The sequence below is a fragment of the Lepisosteus oculatus genome, chromosome 2 (assembly GCF_040954835.1).
Source record: "Lepisosteus oculatus isolate fLepOcu1 chromosome 2, fLepOcu1.hap2, whole genome shotgun sequence".
Taxonomy (NCBI): domain Eukaryota; kingdom Metazoa; phylum Chordata; class Actinopteri; order Semionotiformes; family Lepisosteidae; genus Lepisosteus; species Lepisosteus oculatus.
Genome location: NC_090697.1, coordinates 76,743,830 through 76,761,666, shown reverse-complemented (window position 1 = coordinate 76,761,666; position 17,837 = coordinate 76,743,830). Strand labels below are relative to the sequence as shown.

Sequence of the window (17,837 nt, the reverse complement as noted above, 5' to 3'; positions counted from 1 at the left end):
TACGAGATAGTATGGCGATTAGATGAGAACATCATCTCGTTTATACGAGATGTTATCGCGTATTACAGGTGGAAAGTCGTGTCATTTCTGCTTGTCACTGAAACGGCGAAAACAATACGCATTTAGCCTGGATATGCCTACTTAGACGGTGTTGTACGTCATGTACAGTATACAAAACACAGCACAAGCTCCTTTCATGATTTTGTTTTCCAAAAACGAGGAGTGTTACGATATTATTCTGCTGTTACAGTCAATGCTACTTTGCACGGGACAATACTGTAACGCAACGGGGGCTCTGGCGGGCGCCCTTGCCGCATCTGGTCGGCCCCTGCACCGGCCGGCTCTTACACACAGTGCTTGTCGGCCGTAAGCGTTACAATACTATTGCATACTGCCTATAATGCCATGTATTAATATAGTGGGCAGCATTGTTCATATATTAACTATTGCGTTTAAACGCAATAAGTTTCCCGTTTAAACGCAATATTGTATAACCGCAACACTATCTCGTATAAATGAGATGTTTTTACTGGCACACTGAAGTTCGAAGCAGCTCCCACACGCATGCGGAATCGCCAGTCGGAGCTGTCGTGTTACTGCTGTGCTTGCGATGCCAGATAGATGTGACCGTCGGTAGAGCACACCCAATCTCATTCAGAATCTGAAGTAGGTTTCCTAAATTAGGCGTTGCAAGCCAGTTGTCTTAACTGATCTGAGCGTTTGCTAATAATGAAGTTTCCAATGCGTTTGATGCATTTTGAATGGGGCATCTAAAGGCCCCGCTTGATGCAAGAAAGACGACTGGCGGAATATCCCCGGCTGTGGAAGAAGAGAGTGTTAAAAACCGCACATTCTGCCCAATTCAAAAGTCAAAAGCGTAGTTGAAACAGTTAAAGACCGTGAGGCTCACGGCTACCAGGCCTAGGAATCCTGTTATGACGAGGCTTATTGAGAAAGACTTGCGAAAGCGGGGACAATCGAGCGCAAAACTCCCGCTGCCAAAATAGCGACCAGAAAAGAGCCCATCTGCGATTTCTGAAATAGTAACCAGGGACATGAGAACCGAGGAGGCTTTTTGGTCGGTGGAGATTAATACACAGCGACCCCCGAGCAGCAGTGATTCATTTCAAGGGGGTGTGTGAGGAAGGGGTGCAGACAGGGCCAGAGATATCGTTTCAGGCCAGCGTGCGGGCTGCCCCCTGTCCACCACGCATGCGGGATTGGGTCCGGTGAGGAATCCGGGAGGCCGGCGGCTCGTTTCGGAGGATCACGTCCTGCAGCGGATTCTGCACACGCCGTTCTCGCCCTGCTGCTCTTTAGCTCTGTTTTTGTTTCGATAACTGACAGCCGCCACCGGCCACCGTGTTCCCTCTTTAACACTATGAATTCCACTCCAAGAAATTGTCCGGTCTGACACGGCCAGTCAGTTTGTATTCAAAATCTGCTGCGCCTCGTAACACGGCGACGCCCTTGTGGTCGAAGGGAATGTCTGTTCTGCTCCGGTCTGATACTGGCCCTTGCGCTTCTGGAGTGAAACACACAAGCCTGCCGTTTCTGCTGTCTCTCTTTTCGTCAACTCCACACATTTCCAAAAGCAGAAGAAAACGGCGCCGCACTTTCGAGAAATTGCGTTTTTTTTCCAGCGCTCAGCGGTTCCTTAACTGCAGCTGGATGTCTGAATAGGAAAGGAGATTAATTTTGCAGGGGCGTCTGCAAAAAAATAAAACTTGCTCGTTTTTTCCAGACTCATAATCCCCTTCTATTAAGGATTTAGAAGTAAACTTGATGTTTTAATACTGCAGTTATCTGAAGAATGACTGTATTTATTTCATTATTGACCCACAGATGCTAAAGGGATTTTCTACTTTTTGCTTCATCGTTTCAACATTCAACTGGCCACAAAGTTTCAGCAGTAAGATTAAATCCTAATGACTGTAACAGAGGGATGGTATGTTGAGAGTATCTGGCATGAAGCTCCTAGCTGAGGGAGAGCCAGTCTAGCTGAGAGGGTAAGAGCTCTATACACTAATTTACCGAGATCAGTTTCAATAGTTGGATCAGGTCCTAATGACTGTGATAGAGGAGTGAGATATGCAGAGTATCTGGAGTGACTCTCCTAGCTGAAAGTCCTGCCCAAACCCCTCACTATTGCCAGGGTTGAGTCAGGGAGCTGCTGCAGGGGTGTAGTTGGGGTGTCTGAGACTTGTATACATACAGTAGGTGAGCAGAACTGAGCACGGTTAGGATCATGCACTTCTGTAATAAACTCCAGCTGCAGTTCTCTTTTGCAGTACAGCGTTGATGATACTAACTATCGCCTCCTTCGTTAACAGATGGAAACAGTGGAAGTGGTCAGTGATTTTTGCTGTCTAGCTTGTGAGGCTGAGTGTTGGGGGGGACTCAGTCTCTCATAACGGCAACGCTGCTAGGAGACAGACAAGACCGGTCCAGCCTGGCTCTGAGATCTCGCTCCACAGGGATAGGATGAGAGGAGGTGAGAGGAGGGAAAGGGATACTCCCATGTTTCCTGATCCCAGCACGAGCCTGGACAACCAAGAGACCATGTGCGCTCAGTCCTCAGAGCACGGAGTCAGCCAGCGGACTCCTTCAGAAACGCAAACCCCAGGGCACAAGTGAAGCCTATCCTGAGGTCCGTTTGAGTGCATTAGAAATGATCTGAGTGTTTGCTGGTTATGAAGTGTCCGACACTCTTTCTTTCCATGAGAAAAAGAGGCACTTCTTTACGCCAAGGGCTGTGGGAGTGTGGAACAAGCTGCCCATCTGTGTTCTTGAAGGTGGCTTCTTTCAGAGGCCGCTGGTGGGACCCCTGGATTATTTCGATAGTGAGTTATAAACAGGTCGGATGGGCCTGATGACCTCCTGTCATGTGTAATGATTTATTCTGAAGTATCTGGCACGCTGGCAGGCCCTGGCTTTCAGCTCGCAGAGAGCTGATGGCATCCGACGATAAACTCATCCTTCAGGATGGAGCTGCAGGAGCACCTGGTGTGTTCGGGGTGGGGGGGGGGGCAGAGAACCGCTGGCACGCTCGGGGCTGTGAACAGAGGACCTTATCCGTGAGGAACCCGCGCTGGAGAGTCACGGACTTCAGCGCTGGAATGGAAGGGGAGGGGTTAGCGCGCATGCAGTTCCAGCCGCGGCGGTATCATTCAATTACAGCAGATCCCCAGCTCTGACCTTTGTACTAACGTCCTCGGCTCCAGCGCTGGACTGAAAAGCACGTGTAAGCTGCGTTAAAGACAAAGCAAAGATCCAGAGCTCCTGTTTAAATGTCAAGCCCAGCTGAACCTGCCAGGTCAAGCAGGGCCTGGCCGGGGCTGACGAGGTCTCCGCCCCTCCTGGCCGTGCAGGGTGCTGTACTTACAAACGGTCTGAACCAGAACCTCATCCTGGGGGTCATGGCTGTCTGCTGGGCCACTCCTGCGGTTGACACAGACAAGGAAACGTCTCACCAGAGTGCAAGGCAACACCTTCCTGAACCACAGCTCACGTCTAGCAGAGCCTGATGGTCACATCCAGCCCTAACTGCAGGTGAGTTTTACAGCCCCTGCTGTGTCCTCAGCTCTCCATGAGTGAACTGTTACTGTAGTGCTCTGAAGGTGGCCTGAAAGAGGTGTGTGATTTTTTAAAACCCGTTCAAATATCAGCACTGCAGATCTGCAGTCTGCCTGTTTTTAAAGCGTAAAACTTTGTTAAACTTTCTAACTTTTATTGTGAGTTTCAACTGGCCTCAAAAGGACTGTCAGGGCAGTTGTGGCACTCACCCATAGACTGTACCTGCTGAACATGACCTCTGGCCAAAATGTTAGGAACCCCCACTTAATAAGGCTCCAGACTGTTTTCAGCAGCAAGAACAAAGTTTTAAATATTCACAGCCCCGTCCCATCCTGGTCTTTCAGCGGGATGAGGGTAAAGGCAGGTGGGGACTGAACTGCAGGTTCAACTGGTGCCACCAGGTCTGGACAGGATGGAGAACTGGGGCGTGCTCTGGACGGGAAGGATGATACAATTCCACCTCTTGTTCCTCTAGCCACCCAGACACTGCCAGCAGAAAGTCAAGTGAATTAACTGGGAGACGGGGGAGATTTCTAATGATTTGGCCAGTGGATGCACCAAAAATAAGGTGTTTTCTACAGACATTTAGGATTGATGAATACTTACCAAATTTGGGTATCCATTCGTGCAGTGCCTGCAGTACAGAAATACAGATATGTGAGCAATGTTGTGAATGTTGGCTTACAGCAGATCTCACTTGGTTACTCAGCAGCCCATCTGTCTGAACCGAAAAGGAAATATAATTTAAAAGCCTCGCAATTAAAAAGGTGGAGACTCTTCCCTGATTGCATTTGTCAGCAGATACGGCTAAGCATTAACTTCATTAACTTCTGCGATATCGTGCTTGAGCTTGTGTTCTTTAGGACACTGCCTATAGTGGCCTAAACTGTGAACCGGAGGACTTTCTCTCCTGCTCCCTCACTTACAGGAACACCAAGAGGCCTGACCTCCTACATCTGCGTCAGCTGCACCAGAAGCAAGCTCAGATCTGGGTTTGTTTTCTTTGCTGAATATGAAAACCCACAGGCTTCCTGTCTGCAAGTTTCTGTCCAGGCTTTTGTCAGAAGTGTGGAATTTTACCTCGTCGCATCTTGCAAAAGCACAGTGCTGCTGCAGAGAAAACCAGCACCAGCGCCCCAGCTGTGACGACAATTAACCACATCTCGAAGCCTCCAGCCTCTGCAGTGAGAGAGGGGGATCTGTTAAAGCAGGGCTCTTGACTGGTTGCTCAGTTTGAGATGATGGACTGCTCTAGGAAAAATCGGGAAGGGTTCTTTTTCCTTGCATTTCCTGATGATGGGCCTGATTGTGGAATTTTCGCCAGACCACTGTAGAAATGTTTTTATACCTCTCCCCAGTTCTGTGCCACCTCAACAAATCTATCACAGAGCTGTACGGATACCTCCTTGGTCTTTTTAGTAGAGGTTCTGCCATGACATGTACTGTCAACCGAGGGACCTTAAACAGACAGGTGTGTTTCTTCTGAGATTGTGTCAACCCAATGTACAGAGCACAGGAGGACTCTATTCTGGCTTCAGTGATCTCACTAGGAAATTAGAAGCACTTGGGCTCCAACGCAGAAAAACACACTTACGCAAAGGCCAGTTTTTCCAGAAGCCAAATATCCGGTCAGTTTGTCTTTCAACTGTGGGAGCAAACCTATGCAAAACACTGGGAGAACATGCAAACTCCACACAGACAGCACCCCAGGTCTGGACCTGTGCCTAGGGCCCCAGCGGTGTGAGGCAGGTGTCACTGTGCTGCCCTAGGGCCTGGAGGAACTACAGAACTACATGCTGTGTGTATCAGCTGCATCTAGGCAGTAGTCTCAAGCCTGAATGTGAATGCTTTTAATACTCCGTGGTTTAGAGACAGTGAATAATCATTCAGTCTGGTTATGTGTTTCCTATTTATTTAGTTAAAAAGATTACAAAGGGGAAGTGTGACAGGCAGATCTTATCATTTTCCAACCACTGGTCTCTCTACACATCACTGATCTTCGTGACATTTAGATTTTCTCTGCAGTTCTCATCTGTCTGGCCTGTACTGGTATTGCGCAGCCCATTAAATGTTAGATCAGGATTTATCTGCATTTTGTAAAGTCTGTCTTAAGAATCCTAATCCTGAGGTTTGTTCCAGCCCAGCCATGGAAGTGAAGGGATTAAATCCTTATAAACTCACCAGTATCCACTACCCTGGAATGCCTAACGACTTAAACAAGAAAATGATTTCAGTCCTTGTTAAGATGAAGAATTCTGTTCCAGGAGCTATCTCGGTTTTTGAGCGCTGAGGTAATAGTTAAAATGGGTGCCTGTGCTTGAACCAAGACTCGGTGGCAGTGTGGGGGAGGTCCTGAATTCTGGTGTGGTGACGGCTGTTACAGTAAGTGAGAAACGACCCAGTTACCTCCACAGCTAACATTATTCACACCTTGCAAACGGCACCCACAGCTGCAGTGTGGGCCAGGCAAGTCTGAGGCAGGTGTCTGTTTAACTGCTCTGTTCCTGTTCGCTGTCTGACTTGTTTTACACAGAAAGCACAGGAAATACCCAGGAGTTTACTTTCTGTAATTTCTCCAAAGCATTTTGTTTTTGAGAAAAATGTCACCGGGCAGCCCACATGGAGTAATCATGTTAATGAATGGCCTTGAACATGTGCGACTGCCTTTGCTTCAATGCATACCTGCGAATCTTTTTAAAAACCAATGAGGCCGTGTAAGCGCAGGGACGGAGACGCTTACGGTGTCCCCAGCCCTGATGCTGTGAAGTCTTGCTCTAATTTGTCTTCTGCTGATGTTGCCTTCAGTTCTTTGCCATTCAAGCCTACAAGACTTAAAATCAGCTCATTACTTGGAAATTAGCAAGAGAAGCACGTTAGACTTGCTCTTAAAGTCTGTGATTTATCTTAAGTCAGTTGAAGAGGCACAGTACACAGGAGGTCTTGTAACGCACTTAGGCATCTGTTTCATTTTAGATTTGTTCGGAAGGTCTGTTTCAGGGGTTTAGGGTGTCCAGTTGTTATGAATAAAGCATTGGAACAGATTTCCTCATACTCCCATGCCACACATTCTTCCCACACACAATTTGCATCATGCCTGTATGATAAGCAAGGCCATTGGTGTGTTTGTGCCTGCTCCTTTGTGTGCTTCGTAATTTACTGCTGCTCTTCGTAATAACTGCTCTTGCACAAACTCTGTAAAGGGCTTCCATTTGAATACTGGAATATGACACGAATGTTGCGTTTAAAATTAAGGTACATGCTGAGTTTAATCTGAATTACCTTTAGAAACAGGCAGACTGAAAGTGGAGTTCAGAAGCCACCCTGAAGCTGTGAGCTGACATCTGCAGGTGTATTTAAGCCCTTCGGTCATGCTGACCCCAGTGAAGGCGACTGCGTGCTGTGCCGTGCTCTCCACTGCAAGCGGCTCAGGGTGAGTCTCCCTGTGCAGGGAGAAGGAGCTGCAGTTGACACTCGGAGGGGCGGAGCAGTGAATGACACTCTTCGTCTGGTCCAGGGTAATGGCTGGTCGGGGCAGGTCTGCAGGAGAAATCACAAGGTCAGGTCATCCCTTTATGCTTTACTGACCAAGATACTGTTAGAGAGAAATATGGCTTTTCACACTGTTGAGAGGTTCTCTGTGAATTTTGTACACACTTCTTTTGCTGAAGCTGCAGTATTTTATAAATTGGACATTCAGAACTAGTTTGAACTGGATTAGAAGAATGCTGGACACAAGAACTACTACAGTATGTAATTATGTGCTGTGTTTTATAGGGATACGTGCTACGTGCTAATTGTGTTAAAAGAAGTTGTCTTCGGCAAGTATGGAAGAGGAAGATGTGCGTGAGTTTGTAACGCTGCCAATCGGATCAGCACAGGGAAGCACGATAGGTAGCAGAAAACTATTTAAGGACTGTTCTATTTTAATTACTTTGAGAAAAATACACAGAGCATCTCTGTTTGTTTCGCTCCCATGCACCTTACACTTATATAGCGCTTTTCTGGACACTCCACTCAAAGCGCTTTACAGCCATAGTGCACCAGTCCGCTCCCCCCACACCAGCTCTGTGGGGAGGAGAGCAGAGTGGTGAAGCCAGTTCAGAGAGGGGGGTTATTAGGAGGCCATGACTGGTAAAGGCCAATGGGACATTTGGCCAGGAGGCTGGGGTTACACCCCTACTCTTCTCGAGAAACATCCTGGGATTTTTAATGACCACAGAGAGTCAGGACCTTGGTTTTACGTCTCCTACAAAGGACAGTGCCTTTCTACAATATAGTGTCCCCGTCACTATACTGGGGCATTAGGACCCACACAGACCGCAGGGTGAGCGCCCCCTGCTGGCCCCACTAACACCTCTTCCAGCAGCACCCTTAGCTTTTCCCAGGAGGTCTCCCATCCAGGTACTGGCCAGGCTCACACCTGCTTCAGTGGGTTGCCAATTGCGAATTGCAGGGTGATATGACCGCTGGAAATAAATGAATTAAAAACTTCTTTTAGCTTATGAGATGGACCACTGACTGTCTTTTAGGGGGAAAATGTATCCAACAACATGTTGCTTTTGGTTTTTAAAAACCACCATCCTGAAGCGTGAGCTACGTTTGGACAGGGCCTGACCTCTGCTGAACTGACCTTTAACAGGGAATCTTGGCAGCAGTGTTAACTTGCTTGTGGGAATCGGAAACCGACCTCAACAGCTTCCTCTCCAGGCAGGAGAGGTCCCATCTGGAAGTGTGATTGCTCAGCTTGTGCAGTATCTCTGACAGACTAACATTTTCACAAATTCACTAGACATTTTTAATAGATATTTCAGCGTCCCAAATGTATGTTGTAAATACGTAAGTACTATGTCAAGATCCCCCGGTGCAGCTTACATCATGATGGGTGACTCAGTGTGGTGTGATCAGGTGTGCACAGGTATACGCTCCGATTGTGCATTAATAACGGGAGAACGGACAGCCGTCCCCAGGTCTACAAAACCACTCTGCTGGTCTGGTGCCCCAGCCTGTCTGCGGGGCCTGCATGCAGAAAGGAGCTGATTCTGCCCCAGCTGGGTTTCACCTCCAGAGCATCTTATCTGGCAATGTGTCGCTGCTAGAGACAGGTTCCCAGCAGCGCATTTTCGTAAAATACACCCGAAAGCGGGTAGATTAACGCAGGCAGCCAGGCTAATAGCTGTGTGAGCTTTGTTTTCTACAGAGCAACCCATTAAATGTATCTGTGACAGGATCTGGTTTGCAGGGTCGGAACGTCCGTTTCTTACCCAGTACGGACACGTTGACGGCAGCAGAGCTCTCAGAGTACAGCCAGCCGGTCTCTGCCATGACCTGGTATTGGCAGGAGAAGGAGCTCTGCTCTCGCTGCGCCTGTGCTGTGAAGGTGCAGCTCTTGTCTCCACTTACGCCACCCTTTTCCCCCACGTTCTGACTGCTGTCAAGCAGGTAGAAAACAATTGTGTTGGTGTAGCTGTGCGTCAGCCGGCAGGTGATTGTCAGTGTCTCTCCCTTCACAGCGACAGGCCTGTCAGGGCTGATGGTCAGCTCCGGGGCACCTGCGATGGAAAAAAAAGACACAGAGACTTTAATTTACCTGGTGAATTATATTCGTATTGGCCTCCCCCATGCTGCCTGGATCCCCCCCTTGCTGTCCAGTCTCTGTGTTGTTTCAGTTTCAGCACAGGACGTGCTGCATGCGTGAGGCCGCCTGTGGACTGTGCAGGAGCCCAGAGCAGTGGAAAGGACAAAGGACAGAGCACTGCGCCACCCTGCCACAGTTACACTGCACATAACATCTGTACTTTAACATGAAGGCAGATCTGTAGAACCATAGATCAGGTAAGAGGCTTTGAAAAAAGTGCTGGATCACTTTGCTGAAATGCTGGTGTAAGAAAACATCTGCATTTGAGTTTGCCTACAGTATGAATGAACAGTTTGTTACCTGAATGTTCAGTGTATATTAGGCCCTATCCAGAGCTCCTTCATAAAAGTAAGAAAACTGTTTCTTCTTACCTAATATTGTGAGATTATACACAGAGCTGATACCAAGCCTCTGCCCGTCTCTGAGAATCTTGCAGCTATAGTTCCCACTGTTCTGCAATGATGTCTTGATGACATAGGAATCAACAAAACTCCTTTTCATCTCCTTTGAGTCTTTCAGGAAGACAATGGTGTCGTTTTCCTTGTGGAGTTCATTCCGGTAACAAAGCACAGACAGCCATTCTGGGCCCTTGGAATTCACAATTATCTTAGGTCTTAAGGCATCTCGAGAGAGAAAAACACAGCACATTGAGTTGTTCTGCAATCGTTTTAAAACATGCACAAATGATACAAAACATGACCGTGTGAATACTTATTCCTAAAATATGATTCTAACCATTCCTGCAAAAATGTAAGAATGTAGAAACAGGCCAAACACAAAGAGTGAAACTGAAAAAAAAAATGGAAAATGTTTCTGTTGTCATACAACAGGAGTCTGCAGTCCACCATCAAGAGACTTTACAGTGACATTGGGAAAGCAGAAAATAAATCATTTTCATTAAAAAAAATACCTTACTCCTTACAATGTTCAACCAAAGAAAAAAAAATGAATAAAGACAAATACTACATGAGTGACCTCTCGCCAGAGGCCCAGTGTAAAGAAGGAATGAGAAACTCAAGCTTTGCTTTTATTTAAAGTTGGAAAAGGTGAAAAGTCGACTTCTCCTCTTAAAAACAATCCTTGAATATAGTTAAACGGAAGGACCTGCAATCCATTCACTAATGGTAAAGATTAATTCTGGATTTTTCTATGAAATTATAGAATAAGATCTGTAAATAATGATTTAAGAGCGATTCTGTACTTGTAAAATGCAACACAATTTGTAAGGTCTGAGACAATAGTGTGATCTGAATACTCATAACCACCTGCTGCACTTTCAACACCGAAAACTGAAGACGACACTTACAGTCTTTCCCCGCAGAGCAGGTCCAAATCCAGAACATCAGAATGGGGTTCAATTCCATTATGCCTCTGGAGCAAAGAAGGAGAGATCACAGTTTTGTAATATAACAGACTCAGCTGCTTTTTAATGACGTGTGCACTTTCATTAACGGCTTCTTCAGTAATTGTGCTCCATCCTTCTTTTTCTGACACTTTGCATTTCAGATTTGTGTGACGGGACACACCGCCAGAGCTCTGTCTCTCACGTTCAGCAATGTCAGCACAACGAGAAGATGAACCCGCAACCCAGCAGCCAGAGAGGAAGTCGCAGCAGTCCTGCAGCCATTCACCAGATTCAAGGGTGTGCTTCTCTGGCTAAACTTCATGCTGTCTCATTTAAACCTTTTCTTATTTGACATTTTTTTCAAAGCATGCACGGCTGGAGCGCTGATGGTTCTCAACCCATTTTCACAGAAAGTTTCAAAGCCTCTTACCTGATCAATGGCTCTGCAGATCTGCCTTCATGTTAAAGTGCAGACGTTATGTGCATTATAACTGTGTCAGAGATGGACTTTGAAGTCGAGCTTAACTTGCAAAGTTTCTCCTGAGAGCACAGGAGTGGAGATTTCCATTATAATGCAACCAAGTCAAGTGAATATTGTGCATATAGGGACCAGAATTAACTTGTCTATAACATTGCACACACAGCAACAACTGGATCTTTTAAACGTTAATATAATAAAAAGTTCTGGACTCTTTCAAATGTCTTACGCATGACCTCGGGGCATGAACCAGCTAGAGGAACAGATAGGAACAGTTCAAGGGTTATTTGTCAGACCAGTCTCTGCAGTGGACACCATTATAAAAAGAGTGGAAGGATAAACAACTGTGTGGGCTGATAATCCAGACACACGACATCATCAGGGTTTCATTTTGTGAGGGTCTGACTGACAGACCTGCTAGATGAAATCATGGAGGTCTTCCCCTATAGTTTCTTCACTTGAGCTTGGGCCCATCATTGTAGAGACTCACACCACAGCTCACACTCACCAGGGTCAATTTTCCTAGAGGCCAATTGACCTACCAGTATGCCTCTGGACTGTGAGAAGAAACCCACACAAACACAGGGAGAACATGCAAACTCCACACAGACAGCACCCCAGGACTTGAACCCAGGGTCCTGGACCTGCAGGACAGCAATGCTGACCACTGTGCCACCATGCTGCCTCTACACCAACCACTTGATCCCATTTGGCAGACAACAACAGCATTCCCATGACAGTGAGTCCTAAATCCTAACCACAGGGAGCTGATTTGACAGAATCAACCTTAACCTTCTGTATTTACTGGTGGATTAGAAACTGTTGTGTTTGCAGCATTTTTCTTCCATTTATCCAACTCCTAGTTTTATTGAGTGAAACACGTCAAAGGGACAATACATCTCAAAGTGAAAGTAATGCTTTTCCCACAGCAGATTATACTCCCAGTCTGGTGAGAAAGCACAGGCCTCAGTACAGGAGCAGGGCCTCGTGGCCCTGCTCCTGTACCTGTATAAAAAGGTATAATTGCAGCCCCCTGAAGAGAGGATAAATGATTAGTTGCTGTATCAGGAATGCAGGGCTCTTCACTCTGAAATGGGTGGAGGGAAAAGGAAAGAAAATCCTAAACTAAAGTTTGTTGATTGCATGAGTCTTCACTCTCTTTGATCGTCTAAATCTAACCTAGATTAGGTTACACAATGACTTTCACAGGTCACGCAATTATTCAAATGGCTGTGTGCAGTGATAGCTTAAAAATGGGGACTGCTGCAAGACGTGCAGTAGTTCTCCTGGACAGCTGGATCTCCGTGAGGCTCAACAGTAAATGGTCCTTAATATTCATGTTTGTTGTTGGTTTTCTTTTCTGTTTTCCAATATTTTCTTTTCTCATGACCGCCTGCCTCAACGCTTTCATTAAAGGGAAGAACATGGGACAGGGAGCCAATCCGCCAGCCCACCTCACCCATCTGGCAGTGAGTAACGAATTGAAGCCAGGTTGTCGAGTATGACACCATGGCTGGGTAGCTTGTTCCATAATCCCACAGCCCTCTGTGTAAGGTAAAGCTGCCCTGTTTCCTGATGATGCCTCATGATTGCCTAGAACAGGACTCGCTTGTGCCTGTGGGGTAAATGCAGCTCTGCTCCCAAACCCCTTTCCAGGGACAGAGGTCACCACCACCGGGGCATTCAGTGCTATCCAGGCTCCGAGAGGGTGATGCCACCTTCTGGAACAGGCTCAGTGCACGATGAGCCCTGCAGCTCCAAAGCGCTGCACCCAGTTGATGGTGCAGCACTCTGACTGTGACCCTTGACACTGCGTGGAGGCTGATACTGACCGTCAGGCGCCGATGGCTGTTTCAGCACACTCGGCCAACCAATAAGCCTCCTTCGCCAGCTGTCCGTTTCAAGAAGCAGACTGCGAGGGGCGAGATCGGCCGCAGTTTCAAGTCCAGCTCTGGGCAGATGAAGTGCAAAGACCATAGAGGAAAACCGAGGGCTCAGAATAAATTCTCTGAAAGTCTTTTCACTTCCTTTCACATACGTGTGGCTCCGGACTATGGTCACGTCAGGCTGGGCGTGATCTGAGCCGCAGGCACTGTGGGGCGATGAGACTGAGTCTGGTTCGTCTGTTTTCTGCAGCTCATCTACATCACGGTATCTCACCCCTGGCTTTTTTTGTGTTGGTGGGCTTTAGGGGTAGTAAAAACTCTTTTGTAGTTTGTCTGTTGATATTACCATGCTATTTTTATATGGAGGTGTGGCAAATGAGTGTATTCATGTAGTGTATTCAGATAGGCTGCATATTTCACATCTAACAGCAGCTAATAGATGAAAGCCAAGTGCCAAATTCAAGCCTGCAAAAGGCTGTACATAACACTCACACAAAAACTGTACATACACACTTAGAGGATCAGAAAATATTCAAAATGTTTGTGACAAGGGAAATCAAATTTATTGTATTTTTACTGTTGCGGGAAGGCAACATTTTCTTATGGCTCTGTAGTATAGTGTAGCAAAGAGCGCTGCACCTCATAAAATGACTGATTGATGAATGATTGATTAGGTCAGCGTACACTGAGTTGCCTGCAGAGCTCTCGGTTACCAAAGCGACGCTATAGATGCTCTAACCCGGAAAAAACTACACTTCCCAAACTGCATTGCCACTGCTGAGAGGTCAAAGTGCACAAAACAAGAACATGCCTCTGCTTGTTTAAAGGGCTGCTTGGCGCAGCGCAGCCTGGCAGCGCTGTTGGTCAATAGGATTGTTCTGAATCCACCAGGTAGAGTAAGTTTTGTTTTTTATTCGGGATTTAACTTGTTTTACTTATATACACAACAAGCAGCATCTAAAAATGGTACTAAAAATGTATTTTTGTAGTACCTGACTTTTAACTAATCGGTCAAGTATTCAGCGGTGAGAATTTGGGTTATGCTGTGTGCTGTACTCGTAGCGAGCACTTTCCCAGGAGACTCTCGTATAACGAGAGTTCTGGTATAACAGGGACAGACATAAAGTGCTGTCAAACATCATTCATGAAAAGACTGGAGAAGCGTTGTAATTTTCGACGAACTCGGAGCGCTGTTAGTGCTTTTGTATTAGACGTAAGAGCAAAAAAAAGCACAGCGCTTTTACCCGGCAAAACCCGAGAAGTGGGTTTAAATTACCCATGGAGCGCTATCGTGAATACAGTAGTTTACCAGTGAAAATCGGGTCTGTACAGGACTGCGGCAGCGAGGTGAACCGAGCCCACGCAAAGAGTCCTTAAGATAAGAGGGAGCCTGGCCAGTGAGCGTGTATATAGTAATAATAATTCATCATTCCTTACACTTATATAGCGCTTTTCTGGACACCCCACTCAAAGCGCTTTACAGGTCATGGGGATCCCCTCCACCCCCACCAGTGTGCAGCCCCACCTGGATGATGCGCCAGTCTGCTCCCCACACACCAGCTCTCAGTGGGGAGGAGAGCAGAGTGATGGAGCCAGCTCAGAGATGGGGATTATTAGGAGGCCATGATTGATAAAGGCCAATGGGAAAGGCCAGGACACCAGGGTTACACCCCTACTCTGGATATGTGCTGGGATTTTTAATGACCACAGAGAGTCAGGACCTCGGTGTTATGTCTTATCCGATGGACAGCAGCTTTTTTTTTTTTTTTACAGTATAGTGCCCCCGTCACTATGCTGGGGCATTAGGATCCACGTAGACCGCAGGGTGAGCGCCCCCTGCTGGCCCCACTAACAGCTCTTCCAGCAGCAGCCTTAGTTTTTCCCAGGAGGTCTCCCCTCCAGGTATTGACCAGGCTCACTGGTCACCAGCTCACCTGCTGAGCTCCAGGGGGCTGCCAGCTGTGAGTTGCAGAGTGACATGGCTGCTGGCGTCCAGTACGTGACAGTAAAGTCTCCTGTAGATCAGTGCTGTTTGCACAGATTTAGTCAGCTGTTGTCATAGCTGGGGAAAAGACGTTTAGTCTGGCCCCAGAATAAAAATGATATTTTACATAAAATATGCTGATGCTTTAATAGACAGTATATTGGCAGGGGCTGGTGGCAGAGAGAATTTCTGTGAACCATGAGCAGAAACCACTTGACTGTGAGATTTACTTCAGTAAGGTGGGCCAGAGAGCAGGCCTTCCAGTGACATGCCACAGGTTACTGCAATACTGTACTTTTTGCTGTATCTATCTGGACATTTGCTTTGTTCCTTTACAGTAGAAGACACCTTTATTTGTCTTGTCTTTTCTGTTTCTTTTCCAGTGACTTTGGGAAAATTGACGATGCCTTATCTTTCCTTTTTTTTTCAGTCCACAACTCTGATGCTTTCTGTCTCCGTGTCTGACATCCTGTCGACTGTCTGCCTGTCAGCAATGCACGTTTAATCCTGTCTGTTTTCACTTCCTGCTGCTCTGTCTGGCCAGCAGGTGGCGTGTCACACAGCTGATCCCGGGTCCCGGCACATTCCGACAGCCCGGACTGGCGTCCCAGTAGGATCACCCGGGCCGTGTCTGCGATGTCCCAGGAGACAAGGTTCCAGACTTTTGTCTTTGTGGACCTGGAGGGGACGGGCCTGGATCGGCCGCGGCTGACGGAGCTGTGCCTGACCGCGGTGCACCGCTATTCCCTGGAGAACCCTCCCCATCCTGCAGGGGGCGCCCCCGCGCTGCCCCGGGTCCTGGACAAGCTGTGCCTGTGTGCCTACCCCAACAAGCCGGTCTGCCCCCGCGCGGCCCGGCTCAGCGGGCTGAGCAACGAGAACCTGACGGAGAACGGGAAGCCGGGCTTCGACGGGGCGGCAGTCACCCTGATCCGGGCCTTCCTGCAGAGGCAGGCGGCGCCCGTGTGCCTGGTGGCGCACTGCGGCTCCCGCTACGACTTCCCCCTCCTGCGGACCGAGCTGTGGCGCCTGGGCTCGGACCTGCCCGGCGGGCTCCACTGCGCCGACACCCACCTGGCGCTCCGGGAGCTCTTGGGCGCCCCCTGCAGGCCGGCGCCCTGCGGCTTCAGCCTGCCCGAGCTGTACCGCAGGTTTTACAGCCGCTATCCCGCCGCGTCGCACACCGCGGAGGCCGACGCCCTCGCCCTGCTCTCCGTCTTCCTGGCCAAGGCGCCCGAGCTGCTGAGCTGGGCGGATCTCAATGCCCGCCCCTGGGACGAGGTCCAGCCCGCCTTCCAGCCGCCCGCGAAGATTCCCAGGAGGGAGGTGGAGGAGAGAGAGGGCTGCGCGAGTCCGGCCCCCCCTGAATAGAAACGGTGTTTGCTGGGAGTGGGACCGCGACGCACGCATGCACACCACTTTGGTGCAGGAGCGCGATTCTGCTCACCTGACCGCTCTGTGTTCGGGAATGACGAGCGCTGTGGAGCGCTGGGAGCTTCCCAGGGCTTTGTTGACCTTTTTAGAAATCTGAGCTTGGAGATCGATGGAGATCTCGCAGCAGACGTGTCTTTTACAGCAGTTTCAAGAGATGGAATTCAGCTGTCATGCAAAGCAAGCCACTTCCCCAGCTCCTGTACACCTCAGGGTCCAGATCATGAAGCTCAGGGGACTGTGTGTTTTATTTGATTAAAGGGAGGAAATCCTAAAGCACAAAAAACAAAGGGAAAATGTCAAAGTCCATTTAGGGACTCTTAAATTAGCATTATGTGTGATCTCATCCTACAGTTTTTTTAATTATGAAATTTATATCCCTTCGGCGCCTATACAATGTGCAAGTGCTATACTGGTACAATATTGTGTTGTAATATTTCTATTTTGAATGTGTACTCTTCAACGAATGATTTTAAGACTCCTGTGCTTTTATGTTCTAAGATTTTGCAGGATTTAGTTTCATATTGTAAGAACTAAAACTGTAAACATGAGACAAGAACCCTCCCAGTCCTGCCAGGCTTCTCATTTTCTGATCTAATGTTTCTAAAATACAATAATTTATTTTATGTAAAAGTTTTCATTTCAAATGATCCCAGAGTAGGACTCTGAACTAACTGAGGAACTCCAGGCAGGCCAGAGTGGAATTTAGCTGGAGAAACACTCTTAGCAACTGTGCCATGTGTTTTTTTTTAACAACAAAGTCATCCTAAAGCTGTTTTAACATCTCATTCAAAGGACAGTGACCCCTGTCACCATACTGTGACACTAGTTTGGAAATTCCTGTCTGGGGAAAGAGCTCCACCTACTGGTCCACCAGCACCATGTACAGCAGCAGCCTGGTTTTAGTTTCATGCCTCCTCTCCCAGGGCTGACCAGGCCCAGCCTTGCTGAGCTTCAGAGATTGAAGATCTGGCTACCGGATGGTCAGAAGCAGTACCAGCCCTGGACAGGAGTTCAGGGACAGTTTGAGCAGTGCACAGACATGAAGAGCTGTGCGACTCTGGCCGGTACCTGGATGGGAGACCTCCTGGGAAAGCTCAGGCTGCTGCTGGAAGAGGTGTTAGTGGGACCAGTAGGGAGCACTCGGTCTGCGGTCTGTGTGGGCCTTTAATACCAAGACTCTCTGTGGTTGTTAAAATGCCCACGGATATTCTCAGAGAGGTTAAGGGTGTTCATCCTGGAGTCCTGGCCAAATTTCTCCCTGGCCTTTACCAGTCGTGGCCTCCTAATAATCCCTCATCTCCGAACTGGCTTCTTCACTGCTCTCCTCCCCACTGAGAGCTGGTGTGTGGGGGGAATACAGTGCACTCACATCACCCAGGGGGGCTGCTCACTGGTGGTGGTGGAGAGGATCCCCATTAGCTGTAAAGGAGTCTCCAGAAAAGCACTGAATTTGTAAGTGTAAAAATCTGTAATAGGCGACAGTTGACTGGGAATAGTTA

The 17,837-nt window shown here is 48.0% G+C and overlaps 2 protein-coding genes across 6 annotated transcripts; one reads left to right on the top strand and one right to left on the bottom strand.

Moving 5' to 3' along the window:
- Positions 1-3,317: 3,317 nt before the first annotated feature.
- On the bottom strand, positions 3,318-10,741 carry LOC107079961 (uncharacterized). The gene is made up of 7 exons (XM_015367894.2): positions 10,518-10,741; positions 9,583-9,834; positions 8,838-9,125; positions 6,856-7,113; positions 4,657-4,755; positions 4,183-4,210; positions 3,318-3,441 (listed from the first exon to the last, which is right to left on the bottom strand). The coding sequence occupies exons 1-7, from the start codon at positions 10,573-10,575 to the stop codon at positions 3,318-3,320; spliced, it is 1,107 nt and encodes a 368-aa protein (XP_015223380.2). The 5' UTR covers positions 10,576-10,741.
- LOC102692590 (three prime repair exonuclease 2-like) lies at positions 9,085-16,899 on the top strand. Of its 5 annotated transcripts, none has more exons than XM_069184375.1 (4): positions 9,085-9,408; positions 10,718-10,853; positions 12,451-13,811; positions 15,452-16,899. In XM_069184375.1, exon 4 carries the CDS (start codon positions 15,541-15,543, stop codon positions 16,273-16,275), a length of 735 nt encoding a protein of 244 aa, XP_069040476.1. In that variant the 5' UTR covers positions 9,085-9,408; positions 10,718-10,853; positions 12,451-13,811; positions 15,452-15,540; the 3' UTR covers positions 16,276-16,899. The 5 variants fall into 5 exon arrangements, with proteins under 5 accessions (XP_069040476.1, XP_069040483.1, XP_069040489.1 ...); XM_069184382.1 differs by having other exon boundaries at positions 15,449-16,899; XM_069184388.1 differs by having other exon boundaries at positions 12,451-13,816.
- The last annotated feature ends 938 nt before the right edge of the window (positions 16,900-17,837 follow it).

Bases quoted from the DNA above. Each gene is read 5' to 3' on its own strand.
- LOC102692590 (XM_006625404.3), top strand. From the start codon at position 15,541: ATGTCCCAGGAGACAAGGTTCCAGACTTTTGTCTTTGTGGACCTGGAG.
- LOC107079961 (XM_015367894.2), bottom strand. From the start codon at position 10,575: ATGGAATTGAACCCCATTCTGATGTTCTGGATTTGGACCTGCTCTGCG. The intron at 7,114-8,837 runs GTAAGAAACGGA...TTTCTCCTGCAG, and splicing joins CGTCAACGTGTCCGTACTGG to ACCTGCCCCGACCAGCCATT. The intron at 3,442-4,182 runs GTAAGTATTCAT...TGTCAACCGCAG, and splicing joins CGAATGGATACCCAAATTTG to GAGTGGCCCAGCAGACAGCC.